The following is a 16,049-nucleotide window of genomic DNA, read 5'->3' as shown; positions in this document are numbered from 1 at the left end:
TTCCACCTCAGTTTCCACAGCTAGAGGTTCACAGACATACAAATAAACAGTACTCCCCATTAACCTGAAACTATTTGTATGTTGTGAAGGGAGGAATGTCATTGCATCTTGTAGAAGTGAATAAAGAATCTAAAACTGAGGTATATTAAGATAGGTACGAATAAGCCTTTTCAATAAATGTACTTCACAGGTTTATACTTGTTTAGAAGTATTTAACCACAGACATCATCTGGTAATTAGACTATTACATGAATTTGTCATTATGAAAGACCATTAAGTGAATTTGTACCGAGTGACACAAAGTAATTACAGCTCTTACGCTGACCTTTAGAATCATTCAAAATTACGATTTAAAAGAAGTATATGCTATTATTTTAAAACTGCACAGTTGATACCTCTCTTCAAAAGACCTTTTAACAGTAAAAAAAAAAATTAAGAGCCATGGAAGACCACTAATAGCAAGTCATCCTTTTAACAGTTTAACTTCTCCCCCAGATAACCTTGTACCATTTGCTCCACGCTTTTCTTAGGAAACATACCTTCTTAAAAGCCTCAATCTGGCAAACAAGTTTATTTGAAAATTAAATGTCTGCAAAAAAAATTAGGCATTTGCAGTGTTACTTCTGATACAAGTTAGTATGTTCCAGAAGCAAAAGCTGTAGCTTCCGTTTCAGGAAAAAATGACAGTTCTACAGATCCAGAACATTTGATCTGAAGATTTCTGATTTGTTTGGTGATTTTAGTATAACTACTGTGTTATGCTGACAGCTACACAAACCATAAGAAAAACCTGCACTGGTTATAGTATTAGTATAGTATTTTCTCTGGTTATAGTATTAGGCTTTTGAACAGCCATAAAAGCAGCATCTGTGCTTTTCATTGCCACATCAAGGTGAATTCAGTACCACCTAAACCCAAACCAGCAGCTGATTAAAAAAAAAAAAAAAAAAAAAAACGTAAGTCAAATGATAAAGCTACATAGTTTAGTACAATAAAACAAAAACAAGGACAATGGTATTTGTATAAGGTTCCAAACATATACAGATGGGAAAAAAATCACTGTACACAACTCTGAGGTTGTTAAAGTGACCAGAGAGACTGAACAGTGCAAGACATGCTTTTCCAGTTACAAGCTCAAAACAGAAGTGCAAAAGAAATTAAAGCTTTGTCTGAAGTGATTTACCTTTTAGGATAAAGAAAGCTAGAATATTGTCATCAGTATTACAGAGGAAATCTCCACCCCACCCCACCCCGAACACATACACAGAAAATAGTTTAAGTTTTTCCATAATACAGCATTTCATTCAGATTATGTCCCCCTGAGTTCGGTTATTGTAGGGACAATGTGTCTAATATTTATTTAGATGTTGGCCTATGAATCAAGCGATGCATAGGCAGCTTCTCAATTCTCCAGCTTTGGCTAGCAACACCTGCGATTTACAGGCAGTGAAAGTGGCAGACAGCCTGGGTTCAAGTCCTCCTGCAACTAGCTTCATAAGACAACCTCATTTGAAGAAAGCAGTTGTGCTGAAAGCTGATGCTAAGTTATGGCTGAGGAACAAAGAAATTGCTTTGTAGGTCTCTGTACTCTCTCCCAGAATTTAGAACAATTTCAGGCAAGAGCTTTTAGCAGGCTAAGCTGTACATGCATCTATCCATGCAAACGTAGAATATGGCTCCCAGGACCTAAGAATTACTAGGGTGTGCGCACACGAAGACTGGATAGAAGGCCCTTCCTTGTTAAGTTTACAAAAATATATAGCCAGTACTGTAGCTTAAGAAGTCAGTTTTACTCATTACAGAGATCCCAAAAAAGTATTAACTGCTTTTCAGACATTCCAGACAAGGTCACTTGTAACAAAAAAGGTCAAGTTCTCTAAAACAGGATTTTAAAAGCGGGTCTTTTCTTCAAGTGAACAGGACATCTGTTTTTAAGCTTAACTTTTTCGTCAGTTAAGACTGAATTTATTTAAGAGTTTATGTGAACATATGCATAAACACAAATAAGTTTACTTTAAACACATCTGCACAGAAAAAAAAAAAATAATTAACCCTTCAAAATGTAACAGAGCAGGTCTGGTTAGTATGTATCTATTGCAAATCTTAAAGATCCTGTGCATTAGGCCCACCCATACAGGAAGCAGGGGAAAAGTCTTAATGAAAGAAAATTACTGTTCGAGTCTAAGTGGTGTTTTGAAGAGCCAGCAGCCTAAGGGACACCATGAAACTAGTCACAGTATCCACACAAGCAGAGCTGCTTGGGCTACTGAAGCAGTGTATCCTCCTGAAGGTGTCATTTACTCCCAAGTTATTTTCTGTTTCGAAGGCGTTTAGATTTCCTAGGACAGTCTGTGGATTCAACCGCCTTCCTCCTTTTTCTAGGAGATTGTTCGTTTGAGCCAGAGCCCGAAGAACTTCCTACTGCGCTCTCCATCACCTCTCGCAGCTTGCGTTCAAGCTCAGCCAGTCGGGCGTTCTGTTCGCCTATGATTTGTGTTTGCTCTAGCAGTTTCTGATCTTGATCTTGGAGTTGTTTCTGTTGCTCTTGCACTTTGGTGCGAAGCTCTGAGATTTCCCGCTTGAGCACTGTCACGCCCGCACCATTGGCTTTTACTTGCTGCTGGAGTTTGGTGACTTCTTGTCTCGAAGGGTTCTGCTTGGAGAACAGCTGCATGGTTGTTAGTGCTGCTGAGGGCCCTGGAACTGCAGAGAAAGTTGGGATTAAAAAAAAAAAAAAAAAGAAAACTGGGAACACAAAAAATGAGAACTGGGACACAGTTTCTGCTTTTCTCTTAAAAATGGGTGGTGCTGGGTTCTGGGAGGGGGGACGCTGGGTTCTGAGGAATGGGGGGCAAAGCGTTCCAGGTGGGAGGGCTGGGTTCTAGAGGATCGTGGACACTGGGTTCTAGGTGGGGTCATGCAGGGTTTGGAGGGACGCTGGGTTCTGGACAGAAGTACAAATTGTATCCCAGTTTTCATATTTTCTTTATCTCTACACCCCAAATAGGAATCTGAATACTGGCTGGAAGTTAGGTGAACATGTAAACTGACTTACAGCTACTTAAGTGTCTAATGAGAGCACATGGTATTTCAGGGCCCAACTACTTTAATATAAAATACTTAGAAAATGAATGATAAGTTGTTTTCAGTACTACTGAAAATATAAATATGATCCCCCTCCCCCCCTTTTTTGCTGGATCAAAAATGATAGAGGGATTATGCTCTCAGTTAGACTTAGGGTTACAAATGTTATGTCAAAAACCCACAGCAACATGGCCATAAATTAAGTGTATTACAGAACTGCTATATTAAATATTTCAGTAAAGCAGTACAATTCTGCTGTCATAGTTGTATACAGCTAAAATCTAAAAAATTGTGCTCCAGGCCTTAACAAGGTATTTCAGTTTTAACTTTGTTCAGGAAGGGGATTTTTTTCCCACATTGCTGTATGCTTATTCTTCCTAAACCCTACAACTATATGGGGTTTTGAGCTTGGGCTTGTTGTTTTTGGTAAAGTTCCTGCAAATCAAGGACACTGACAGCTGCTGCATCATTTCTTTCGCTTTTTTCCTGTCATAAATTGGATCGATCACTTTTTCTATCATTTTCCTCTTCTACCAGTACAGTGCAAGTAAGATATAACTTTCAAGCACTACGAAGACAGAACAATCTGGAACAGCCTTGAACAGGCATCCTCCTCCTCTTTTTTCTTTACGATGACAGCATAGTTTCGGTTAGTTGACACTAAAGGGTTGCCATTAGGTAGATTATTTCTTCCCTCAATCCAAGGTAGGCATGTTTATGCCACATAAAGCCTTGGGTTTGGAGAACCAATTGATACTGGTTTTGGGCACTGCTCCCACAGCTGAGAGACTCAGTGAAACTGAGATATAATTAAGAGGATATAATTAAGAGGTGGTATACACAATTATGGCTAAAAGGATTGACAGGACATACCAGAAACAACAAGCAGCTCCTACAGTTAGGCCTATCATTTTTGCTTAGGGTCTATTTATTTATTAAGTTACCTTTTCAGAGAATTTACTTCACAGTTCCTAAGGTTACCCAACAGTGTTGAACAAACTTCAGTAAAGGGAAAACACTGCAGTTCTACTAAACTTTTGCTTCTGGCCATTAGATGGGATAACTATGTTAAACTTTGTTTGACAAAAATTAGAGAAAGTCTGACAGGTCATACAAAGAAACAGCTTATTTATTTATAGACTTATCTTAATCGCCTTTTCAGCATTATTCACAAGTTTTTTGCTTGTTAGTATATGCCTTAGTGCCCTGGCAAAGTGGAAAAAAAGCACATACAAGTATGTTCTAGCTCTGTATGCACTGTAACATCTTAGGCTAATTTGCTGATCATACTAAATATAAAAGGCATCTTGAGTTGTTATCTCATATGCCAAATTTCAACCAAGTGCAATAAGAAAGTCTCATTCATTGGTGGCACAAAAGCGTTTGTTTAACGCATACACACTATGCATAATTATAACATACATTCAAGTGACCGTTCTTTTGGTAATACAAAGCCTCCTTAAATTACAAAGCAAATGAATTTCACAGTTGGCATTCTTAAGAAACAAGTATCATTAATACTTATGTGATAAAGCTCACTTATTTAAGGGATGGAGCTTTAAAAAGACAGTGCTGTGAGTTTTTGCATATACACACACAAAAAAACCAACAACAACAAACAAAACACACACAAAAACACCTCAACTACACGTTGGAATTAATACCTGGGGCAGCTCCTATAAGACGTCCTGATACATCTGACCCAGGCAGCTTCCTTTTCAGTATTGGAACAATCTTCTCATCAAAATATTCCATAGCCATGGAAGAAATGTCCCTTAGTTCCTGGAGAACTTCATGAGCTCTCTGAGGAGCTCTTGTAGAGTTTACATATCTTAGCACACGGTAAATTTCATCTATTACCTAAAACATTTAAGAATATTTATTTTTTTCTGATAAAAGGAAGATTATTTCACATCATTCTAAGAGTGTTGGCATATTCAGGCATATTCCAGTTCCAGGACCTTCTGCAGCACCAACAGCAATGCAAAATCAAATATGATATTTATATCATACTTTACTACATAACTGTTACTCTTGTATATCACGATGTACTTAATTTCAAAACACTGATAAAGAACTAAAGTCCTGTTTGTGAAATACCAGAGAAACCATGCACTTGAGATATCATGACTCTCTTCAAATTCATGAAATAACACGTTTTGTGTGAAATTGTTTTACTGCATCCATACTTGAGTTTTATGTGCTCAGTAGAGCATAACGATTTATTTTTGGATAAGCAAGATAGTAGAAGCCACACAACAGAGCAGTCATTCCCACAGCCAATCGTGAGACATATAAAACATATGAATGGAATAGCAGTAATTATAGTCATGTCGGTCTGAAGAGCTCTATGTATTTACATGAATTCAGCTGCACGATCCCAAAACATTGCAAATTCAGATTACATGCACAATGTATTAATTTATGAAATAACAATCCACAACTAGCAGAGAACATAAGCACCTTCTTTATATGCTTGAAAAGCAAGCCTGTTGTTTAGGAGAGATGAAAGTTGCCTTGCTGATCTAATGAATTATAGTCTAAGGAGGTCCAGATAGGAGTGCTGGCTTCTTAGTACAGAAACTACTGAGCCAGGTATTTTGCACATGACTAAGAATGGCTTACGATCACAAGAATTTAGAATCATCATTAAGACAACACAGCTGCATCTTGTGTTTTAATAAAGGAAGCTTAGCTAAAAAGTTGCAAATCCTAGATATGACTGAAATGTGCCATCATGCAACAAGCTTACAGAAGACTTCTCTAATTTTATCCACCTTTTATTCACATGTTCTAACACAAATTAACATCCTGAAAGTTTTGCATTCTTCTTTCAAATGGAAATTTCCTGAGGGAAACAGGACAGGTGGGGGAAACCACACACTTCAAGTAAACACTAAGCCTTGAGTAGGCTTGACCAAAACATGACTTTCTGGTGAATTGATAACTGTGCAGAGAAAGCAGCAGCATCAGGCTTGTATACCAAGTAAATAATTTATAAAAATCTCTTTAGCTGTTACATCAGAATACAAACAAGGCCTTTATGACTCAGTGCCCAGAATGAAAACAGCTGGTAAGCTCATTTGCACAGCTCCTGCACACCTCAGGTCTAGCCTGAGCATCGCCTTTCTGTCTATCCCTCAAAAAAGTAGGGCAGTATTTCTTCTTTGTGTTCTATTAAGAATGTGAGTACCAAGGCCTTAAGTTTATTTGACTTTTATTAAACTACAGTGTTTTTAAATATATATATACATGCAGTATCTATAAATGTAAATAAATGTAAATATAATAAACTAATAATTTTAGTATCAAGGCAACAACTGTGTGTAGAAATCATTACCTCTTCAAGATTAAAAAAAAAAAAATCATGCTGATAGCCTATCCTGCTTACTGAATGCAGCAATGCCTGCCATGCTTCATCTCAACCCAACAGCTAACTCGCATCTGTCCCAGTGCAATTCAGTTTTCTTTCCTTTAAAAATTTATATCAACAGATCCAAACCTCACATAGAAAGATCAATGAATCGAACATCAGGCTTATGTTCACAGATCTCGTTTCAACCCTAGGCTATAACAGCCTTCCTCAGATTATGATTTTGTCAGTTTCCTTCTGTATACCTTCGTTTTCACAGCTTATAAAATAGTGGTATCACTGTCATACATCTCATTTGGATAATTTATACTTTATGTTGGGGTAGCAGTCTGAAACACCAGAATTGTTTAGTAGTAATATTATTTAACAAAGTTTATCTACACTTAAAACTTTTATTCCATCTAATGTACAGACACTCATTCATTATCACAATGAACAGAGTTTCTGCATACTATGTATCTTAATTTAATTAACCTGAAGTACTCAGAACCTTAAGAAAGGTCCTTAAAGTCTTCTTCATTGACCAAGTCCCTAGTGTATACATGGTCTAAGGTATTACATCCTCTGATGACCTAGCCTCCAACTGTTTTGTACAGTTAAAATTCAGAATTAAACCCCATGTATCCTGGTTTCTCATAAAAATCCTAAGGGAAAATATAAATAAAATTTAAAATAGTACTGAGACAGTCTGGTTCTTTCATTTCAGACTGACTGCTATAGCAGAGTATTGGCTTGTGTGTTTTAAGTATGAGAAACAGTTTTAGTATGAACATACATTATACAATGTGGGACAGCCGGGACAAATTTAAGTTATGTGATCATGTTTTGTAAAAACATAAACATTCACATAATTTAGTCTATATTTTACCTTCCCAGGTATGAAGCAGCAGAGATTGGAATCCACATACTTCATGAAAGTCATATTTAACAGAGAAAGTCGTGTTTCTACAGCAGCAAGGATGTCTGCATGACGAGCTAATGAATGGTTTCTTCTTTCTGACTCCCGTCTAGAAGACAGACCATTAAGTGAGAGTATTTTAACAGTGAGTCAACAAAATAAAACTCTAACACTCATTTATCCTTAAAACCCTTTAGAGGCTTGAAAACAACCACTAACATTGTTCTGTCTGCATGGGAAAAAAAAGTGATATAGATTAAAAATCAGCTAGTAATTATTTAGTACACTTTTTTTTAAGACAGTATTTTCTCTAAATAATTACCACATCTTACATGATCCATAAACACTGTATGTAATTTAGGACTCAAAGAACAGGCTTTCAGCAGTAGACACTGAGTCATGGTGCATATTTTTATCCTGGCATATGCCTACAGTTAGTATCTCAATGTAATACACAAATTTAATACAATATTACTGCTTGTTACAAAATATAAGTTGAGGTACAAGTTTTTGAGAAAGGATCACAACAGTGAGTAGCATTTAGTTTCTTCACCCTGAATGGGAAACCTGACAGGACATAGCAGCAGCAACTGCACTTATTCTCTGGAAAGAGGAGAAAAGACACTGCCTTAGTGAGAACCTTAAGCTCCCAGTAATGCTCACACATTAACCCCCCTCCCTTTCCCTGATTTAATCCTTGGCACTGAAGAAACTTGCTTTTTTAATCAGTCATAGACAAATCACCACCAAAGGCAGTTTGTCTTGTAAAAGAATGGCATTTATCCATTCCTAAGAGCCCCTCCTGGCTTTGCCAGAAGGGTTGAGTAATATAGGGCCCTTCTTTTCTATGACACATTTTCCAGTATTCCAGCTCCTAGGACTGTATACCACAAGTTACGTTCATGCACAACATTATTTTGTTACTAGATCTTAGGTTTATGGTGGTTTGGAAAAAAAAAAAAAGGAAAAAACATTCAAATTTTCAAGATATTTAAGCTGAATTAGCTAGCAAGAAATTCCTTTTTAGCATTATGCTGAAAAGAATCTAGCACTCTGAGGTTTAGCTACAGTTTTAACTGGTACATACCTTGGAAGCTGAGCTTTAACTTGCTTTTGACACAAGTTGTGGTATCTCTCCACTTTTAGAAATCCCTGATTCAGCATTCGCTGGCAAACCAAGTCCATTCGTTTACAAACCTGTATTTAAGTAAAACAAAACACACACACAAGATACCCCTTAAGTTTCAAATAATACCACAAGTCACCTTTATCTTATCCATACTTGCTGAGCAGTACTAGATTCTCTTTCTTCCATTTCAAGACACAGAAACTGCAGTGCAGCTTAATGTATCACCATCTCTAACAGTGACCATGATACCCCATAAAGGAGCAGCTCCATTCCACAGTTAATAAACGAATCTTCTGATACTGCCTAACAAGTGACAGTAGTCCAAATTCCACCCATATATAAATAGACATGATTTCCCTCTGATAATAATCAAAATTGCAAATGCCTGTTTCTAGATTCTAACTTGTTCTCCAGAGTGATTTTGATAGATAAAGTTAATATTTTGTTGTCTCATAAAGATGCCTTAAAACCAAGAAAGTATGTTTTTTCCTTCAACATTTAGGACTTAGGTTTTGGAGACAGACAAAATTAAAGAATGAAGCACTACAGTGCACATGAAGCAAGACTCTGTTTTGTATATAAGTCCTCTCTATTTAAGAGATTCCCTTATTGGCTATGTTGCATACTGATAGCCTCATTTTTTTCACAGCTTTAGGGAGAAAGGACGTTAATAGCTGCAGATGGCATAACGAGCTACTACATTTAAACTTTAAAAAGTAACCAGTCACGAGACAAAGCCGATGTGTACAAAAGTTTAAAGTATTTGCAATTCACAGCTCTGATGATGCAAGAGATTGGTTAACCAGCTGTCCATTCAAACTGCTTTTTTTTTTTTTTTTTACATGAAAGTGCACAACTCCAAGTGTGACCCCACTTTCCAACTGAACAGCTTTGCTCTTTTTAAATTTATTTAAACAAACACTCCTTGCTCTCCATCCAGTACTCATTTCATAGCTTTGAAATCTACATTGTTTGTATCTTGAGAAAGAAGGTTCTTACTTCTAGAAAAGCCAACAATTATTTTTTGCTTCTATGGAAGGTACCACTTAGAGAAGTTCTACTTTCTCTTAACCACAGAGAATCTCTCTAGTCACAGCTAGTCTAAGTTCTCTGAGTAAGCACTGACTCTTCTCAAACACATCTGTCTTTGAGACATTAAGTAACGGTTGTCAGTCTGTCCGTGTTTCTTCACATTCAATCTTCCTTGTGAGTAGTCGAAGGAGGATAACCACCAGTCACACTAACTCCAGAGGTAGTCTCAGTATACTTGTCCCCCACATTCACTAGAATTAGCTAAATTTTTTCCAGTGGATGAAACATAACGCTAGCCCTTCAACTACAGCAAGGATGAAATTCTCACGTTTCTTCTAAGATATTAACTGCATTAGTGATGCTTCGATCTGACACCATTTTAAAGTATAAGACTTCACAGCTTACATTTAGTTCTAATGACCAAACAACCAAAATAGGAATAAGTACTTGCACACAGGCTACATTAACTATGCAATTGTTCAGCAGAAGAAAACCAAAACGAACATGCAATCCTAGATACATTATTAGTGACAAACTTTAGAAGCGCAGAGATATCAATCATGTTTATACTGACATCTGGTGGCAGAAAGTACCTTTTACTGCGTTGAAGCTCTCGCACATCCAAGCGAGCAGGTAGGCCACCATGGGTTAACACAAACTGCACTAGATTTTTAAACATTGCCTTTTCCAATCTAACTCATTTGCTTACACTTCTCAGCATGAAGAATTATTTGCTCCAGTTTCTGGACACCGCCCGTATTTGTCATATAAACAGACTAGAACCCTAAGAGACTAAACAGATACCACCAGAAAACAGAAGCTTTTGCATCTTATTTTACCAGTCACCTCTTAGTTCTCAGCTGGTTCTCGATCGCACCATTTAAGAACACGGCATCTGAAGCTGTAAGAACAATACATGTTTTAGACTGCATAGTTAGCAGTCCTATATAAAGCAGCATTATTACGCTGGTCCAAGACAGCTACAGGCCATGTCAATAGACTGTAAGAAATTACAAAAGTTCAAATTTGCTCAATTTGTTTTTGCCAATTTTTGGAATATTTTCTTATTCTAGCCATAAAATTATAACAGTACAAGCTTCCTCAAATGTCAGGTCCAACTAGAATACTGTGTTCAAATTTCAGTGTTAAAAAGTTGTTCCAAGGTCCACACAAAATCCAGAATGAGAAGGCAGCTGCTTCTCAGCATGGTGACTTGCATACAATAACTACTTCTGTAAAAGAACTGATTTTCCACTTTATTTGTGACCAAACTGACACAATCTAGTAGAGGACTACCAGCTTCCCTTTCCTCAAGCATGTCTTACTTCTTCCCAGCTTCACTAACAGATGACCACTGTCAAAACAGAAAGCAAAAAAATAAACTAAATTATTTAGATTCATTACGTGCTGTACTTATTAGGTATTTAGAGGCTACACAGGACCTTATTTCATAATGCCTTCGTAAGTTGAAGAACAATGCTAATGACTTCAACAAGAAGCCTGAAAATATAAATGCCTATAAATACAGATTTACTGAAACTGTGAAGATTAAAGCTGTGCCGTCCAAAGGATGTCCGTCCTTATTTGTGCTCAGCAGAACAGTAATGCGGGTTGGCTGGACAATTTAAGACACTTATGATGCGTGTCAGAATCCAAGATAACCTTATCTTCATAGGAGGAGTTTATAGATTGTTTTTAATCATGGAGTGTTTGTTTTCTGTCATGCTCACTGTAGTAACAGCCTGAATGGAAGTGCTATTTCCAAGCTCAGACTAAGGATTTCGTTATTACCCCACGTTGGAAGCATCCAGCTCTCATCCTCTTAGCTGACTGCATCTTTAAAGATAACAAAGCAGCACAAGCCCATTCTACTGTTTCAGGTCAACTGATCAAAGTTCATCGCGGTATCACCACCGTTGTAAACTGTTATATGGTATCCATGCTCAAAACCGATCGTCCTTCTCTAGAATGAGCATTTCAAGTGTTTCATGTCAAAATGAGGAGTGTTTCTTCCAAACATGATGTCACCCTATTTAACAGAAAGAAATGACACATATACTTTTATCAGTAGAATTCAAAGTGCTTTACAGAAGGCAGTATTGACTCCATTTTACATTTTGCTCCATTTTATTTGGCTAAGTGGAGGCCTAACTTACGTGAATATGGCATAATATGAATAAGGCATGATTCAGTAAAATGATTTGTTCCAGGATGATGCCAAAGCATGAATGAAAACCTACAGCCATTCTCCTATCCACAGCATGTAAGGCTTCCTACAGAATAGAGCAAGAGTGTTCCCCTCTCATGCTTATGACCTGAATAACAACGCTTTACTTGCTTTTCTGACTGCCTTCCAATAATCTTGTTGTCTCAGAACTGCTCTGCCGTCTCAAAAACATGGTCAAAATTCTAAAGCTTCTGTACAGACACTAAAAAATATTACAGTGAAATAACCATTCAAAAGCTGGAAGGTACACTGGCTTCCACATCAGCCTGCATACTAGGCTTTACCTCCTCCTGAGCATTACAGCTTCAGCCATAATGATCTTATGCATTTCTCTTATGACAAGGTATCAAAAGAACTAGGTTAAGTAAATATTCAAAACGTCAGAAAGTAAAATGCTGTTCCTTTGCTTTTCATTCACTTTTTCTGAACAGAAGATTGATACCTCAAGATTTGCATTAAGGCATAATTTCAGACATGACTGCATTCTGAACACCTACTTGTTTAGTCTCCACTAGTCTAGCTCTCCTCCTCTGCTTAACCAGTTAGGTACCTCATTTATGCTTTAAAACGCTGTGACATCAGGCACAGCAGAAGGCATTGTGTTAAGTATAGCAAGTGCTTCTTCGTACATGGGCAGGCCCATGCTCTTGCTTTGCCCAATGGTAATCATAAGCAGGAAACATCCTTTACCTCATTCTTCAGTCACTGAAACAGACTTATATTTCCTAAGCCTTAGATTATACGCCTCATTGCACTCTACATAAACAATGCAGGTTCCTACCTCTATTTCAATCTGAAAACTTGCTGGTGTTCCATCCCCTCCCACCCAGCCAACTCCTTAGTCTAGCGCACGCTCTAGCTTCAACACCCATTCAACTCAAAAGACTTTGTTTGCATCTGTCAAGACGATCACTAAGATGATCCACAAAGAGAAGGATTAGGACATCCATTTTCTTCAACGCTGAGCCCCAGAAAATGCATTCAAATTGATCTGTTTAGGGAACCCATGCTTACTGCCAAATATATGTATGATCAAGCTTTATTTAGGTCAATTATGTCCTGGATCACATCTTCCTACCTTCTCCAAGCTATATCAACCCCTTGCAATGTGGCATTACGTGCAATAAGGAGTCCATTCTGGGGCACACTTTTAACTTGCATGAATTGCCAAAAGAACACTTTCAGTTCTGCATGGCAAACCAGAAGACCTAGCTGATCCAAGAAGACGTGCTTATGAACCACACTTTTGACTAGGCCAAAGAAGGGTTTCTTGACATTAGTGCTGATTAACGAGGGCAAGTGTACTTTCATCTCAGAATAATTCTCACATTTTCTGATGTGTCTTAAGGGTAAAATATGGAATGTGATGCAAATTAAGTTTCTTGGCTGTCACTCAAAAATAAAAAGAGGAGAAGATCAACTGAATAGTTTCCTTCATTTTACATCTAGTATTGTTCCATGTGTGTCTAAGTCGATACTTATCCAGTCTGGTTTTGCCATTTCTAAAGCTTCTGCAAATGACAGTCTTCTTGAACAACGGACTTGTGTTACATGAAAGAGGTGTTTCACTTGTCAAGAAGCACAAAGAGTTAAACAGCTCTTTTAGTCCTTACACCCGCGTTTTTCCTATTCTGAATTTCCCTGCTGACAAAGCATTGCTTACAAACACTAAGTTACCCTTGCGAGAAGAAAAATCCTCCTACTGACTAGTGACAGTTCTCACAGCTACCATTTATAAAATGCATTGGGAAAACTGCAGTGAACAGTGCCCAGTGTGGCAATACAGACCATACAGCACTAAGCACACCCAAACAGCACACATACTTCTTGTCATCCAAGCTGTAAAGGCTGCAATCCAAAAAAAGCTGTACTAAGTATTTTTCCACAAATCCCCTACCTACTCTTAGAGAAGAAGCAAAAGCCTTCTGAGATTACTAGGCTGACAGCATGCTAGAAATATTTAGGCACAGCGTGTTTGGCGCAGTACAAATAAAAACAGTTTCTGCTCGAAGAGCTTTCAGTTTAAAGGTAGAGTCAGCTTGCCACACTTCAGGTTGCTGATCAAGGACAAGCAGAGCCCAATTCTCTGCAGAAATGTGCTTGTAACACTACCTAGTTTAAGCTAATGAGTTCTTAAAATAGCAGCAGCACAGGCAAGTTCACCAAGGGCGACATAAGCCCCATGTTAGCTCCATCGCTGTGTTTCCATTGACGATCTCCTCAGAAACGGAGCAAGGCAGCAGCCGATCCCGTTATGCTCGTATCATGACCACGCTTTACACGAGGCTCCATGCAGGCGGTTCAAGACTGCTAAACACCCATCTCCTCGTTGACACGTGAGCTTTTATTTTTTTTGATATGACGATGCTTGGCAGCGCAGGCAGCACCTTTCCTTCGATCCGCCAGCACGGCTGCGAGCAGCAGGCGGCCCCTCGGGCCTGCAGGGCTCCCCTCCGTGCCCCACAGGCGGGGCTGCGCCCCCTGCACCCCTGGGCCTCCCCCCCGAGCAGCAATAACCCCACAGGCGGGACGCGAGGCGCTGCCCCCTCCACCACCACGCCCCCCGCCACAAAGCGGCGGGCACCGTAAGGAATTAAAACCCCCCCAGCCTCATCCCGGCCCCTCCGCACCCCCGGGCACGGGGCCCGGCCGCCACAGGGCCCCCCCCCCCAGCCCGGCCCGGCCCCTACCAGGCGGAGCTGGCTGGTCTCGTCGTAGGACAGGAAGCTGAGGATGCTCTCGATGGCCACGATGGGCAGCCCCATCAGCGTGTTGCTCTGCGGGGGCTGCTCCAGCAGCGCCGGGGCCTCGGGAGCCGGCGGGAGCGGGGTCGGGGAGAGCCGCGCCGCGCACAGGGCGCCGCCGTCCCCCTCCGACAGGAGCCGCTCCTCCGCCGCCGCCGCCATCTTGGAGCCCGGCCTGCCTCCGCCGGGGGAGGAGCGGGGGGCTTCCGATGACGCCGCTTCCGCCCGCCGTGCCCGCCCCGCCGCTGAGGGGCGGCAGAGGGCGGTGGGCAGGGGTGGAGGGAGGGGGTGTTCACGCAGCGTCCCCGGGGATCAGAGGGGAACTGGGGAAAAAAGGCACGGCCGGGCATTGAGACCCCCGTGGGGCCGCTGTAGAAGGGGGCCTGTAGTGGCACGGGTGTGGTGGGGGCTGCTTGGAGCTGCCCTGAAGTAATGGGACATGCACCACAAGTGAATAACTGGGAGCAGTCTTAAGCATAGCGTGCCCTGGAAGCAGGACACCCCGTGTCAGCCAGTGTGGTGGAGGGTAAAAGCACAAATTGTTTGTTTTTAAAGGACAGACAGTTTGATAATGGTGTGTGGAAGCACTGGGAAATAACACTGTGTATCTGGTGGGTCCCTCACACCCCGCACGTAATGCAATAATGCAACCGCTGCAGTTGGAAATGGCACGCTGAGCTCGATAAACCAGCAGCAAACGACTGTTTGTTTGGTTTTTGTCCTTGTTAATCTTACACCAGTCGTAAAGCTACAGGTTTCTGTGTTTTCTATTTTTTTTTCACTCTACAGAGGAACAGAAGCAAGAGTAAGGCAGTCAAGGATGCTGTGGGAACGGTGTGAGAAGGGCCTCCAAGGATGTAACAGCTGCAAGGAGACCTAGTTGCTGTTGAGCAAGAAGCCAACAAGGCTCCCCCAGCGCTATAGGAATAGCAGCAGCTGCACAGACAACGCTGCAGCCCGGTACAATGAGGTTTAATTCCAGAGAGTGAGCTACAGTAAGGAGAAACATGTCTGCACCTACGAAGTGAGGTGCAACTACATAACTCTCACCAGCGTAAGAGTTATGTAGATATTAGTGAGGTGTCTTGGTCATAATAGCTTTATCTGGAGCAGCAAAGGGATGGGACCAAGGGCTGTTTCTAGAATATTCCTAGATAATTCCAAGTAGGGTCATGGGCACTTGCACCATGGCTTCACAACCGTTTCTGTGGCAGAGCAAGGCACAACTGTTGAAAAGTACAGTGCCAGACTCCTCTTTTCCTTCAGCTGCTGCTGTTTGGCGTTTTCCTTTTTCATGTCAGTAGTGTTGAGCATGCACATTTCATTAGGAAACTGGTGCTCCTTAAAGCTGACTTAAGAAAAAAAATCACTGTATGAATGCTGGAAGTGACAGTAGAAAAGCATATGGGAAAAAGTCATAAAATGTTTGTGGCGAGTGGGACTGCTCATTACAGTAACTGTATTACAAGGTAGAACAGCTTTAATTGTTACAGAACTAAAGCACTATCTGCCTGGAGCACCCCTGCATCCCTACACTTTTCTTTTCTTTTCTTTTCTTTTCT

At 40.2% G+C, this 16,049-nt stretch overlaps 1 protein-coding gene across 1 annotated transcript; it reads right to left on the bottom strand.

Moving 5' to 3' along the window:
* Window positions 1–1,771: 1,771 nt before the first annotated feature.
* On the bottom strand, window positions 1,772–14,655 carry FBXO28 (F-box protein 28). The gene is made up of 5 exons (XM_084283684.1): window positions 14,434–14,655; window positions 8,443–8,552; window positions 7,326–7,464; window positions 4,749–4,944; window positions 1,772–2,703 (listed from the first exon to the last, which is right to left on the bottom strand). Exons 1-5 carry the CDS (start codon window positions 14,647–14,649, stop codon window positions 2,309–2,311), a joined length of 1,056 nt encoding a protein of 351 aa, XP_084139810.1. The 5' UTR covers window positions 14,650–14,655; the 3' UTR covers window positions 1,772–2,308.
* Window positions 14,656–16,049: the final 1,394 nt, after the last annotated feature.

Source organism: Netta rufina (genome assembly GCF_964035555.1).
Source record: "Netta rufina genome assembly, chromosome: 3".
Classification (NCBI taxonomy): Eukaryota; Metazoa; Chordata; class Aves; order Anseriformes; family Anatidae; genus Netta; species Netta rufina.
The sequence above is the reverse complement of the archived record's forward strand: the minus strand, read 5'-3'. Positions and strand labels throughout refer to the sequence as shown.

Bases quoted from the DNA above. Each gene is read 5' to 3' on its own strand.
- FBXO28 (XM_084283684.1), bottom strand. From the start codon at position 14,649: ATGGCGGCGGCGGCGGAGGAGCGGCTCCTGTCGGAGGGGGACGGCGGC. The intron at 4,945-7,325 runs GTAAAATATAGA...TAAATGTTTTAG, and splicing joins GCTGCTTCATACCTGGGAAG to GTAATAGATGAAATTTACCG. The intron at 2,704-4,748 runs GTATTAATTCCA...CTTTCTCTGCAG, and splicing joins TCTTATAGGAGCTGCCCCAG to TTCCAGGGCCCTCAGCAGCA.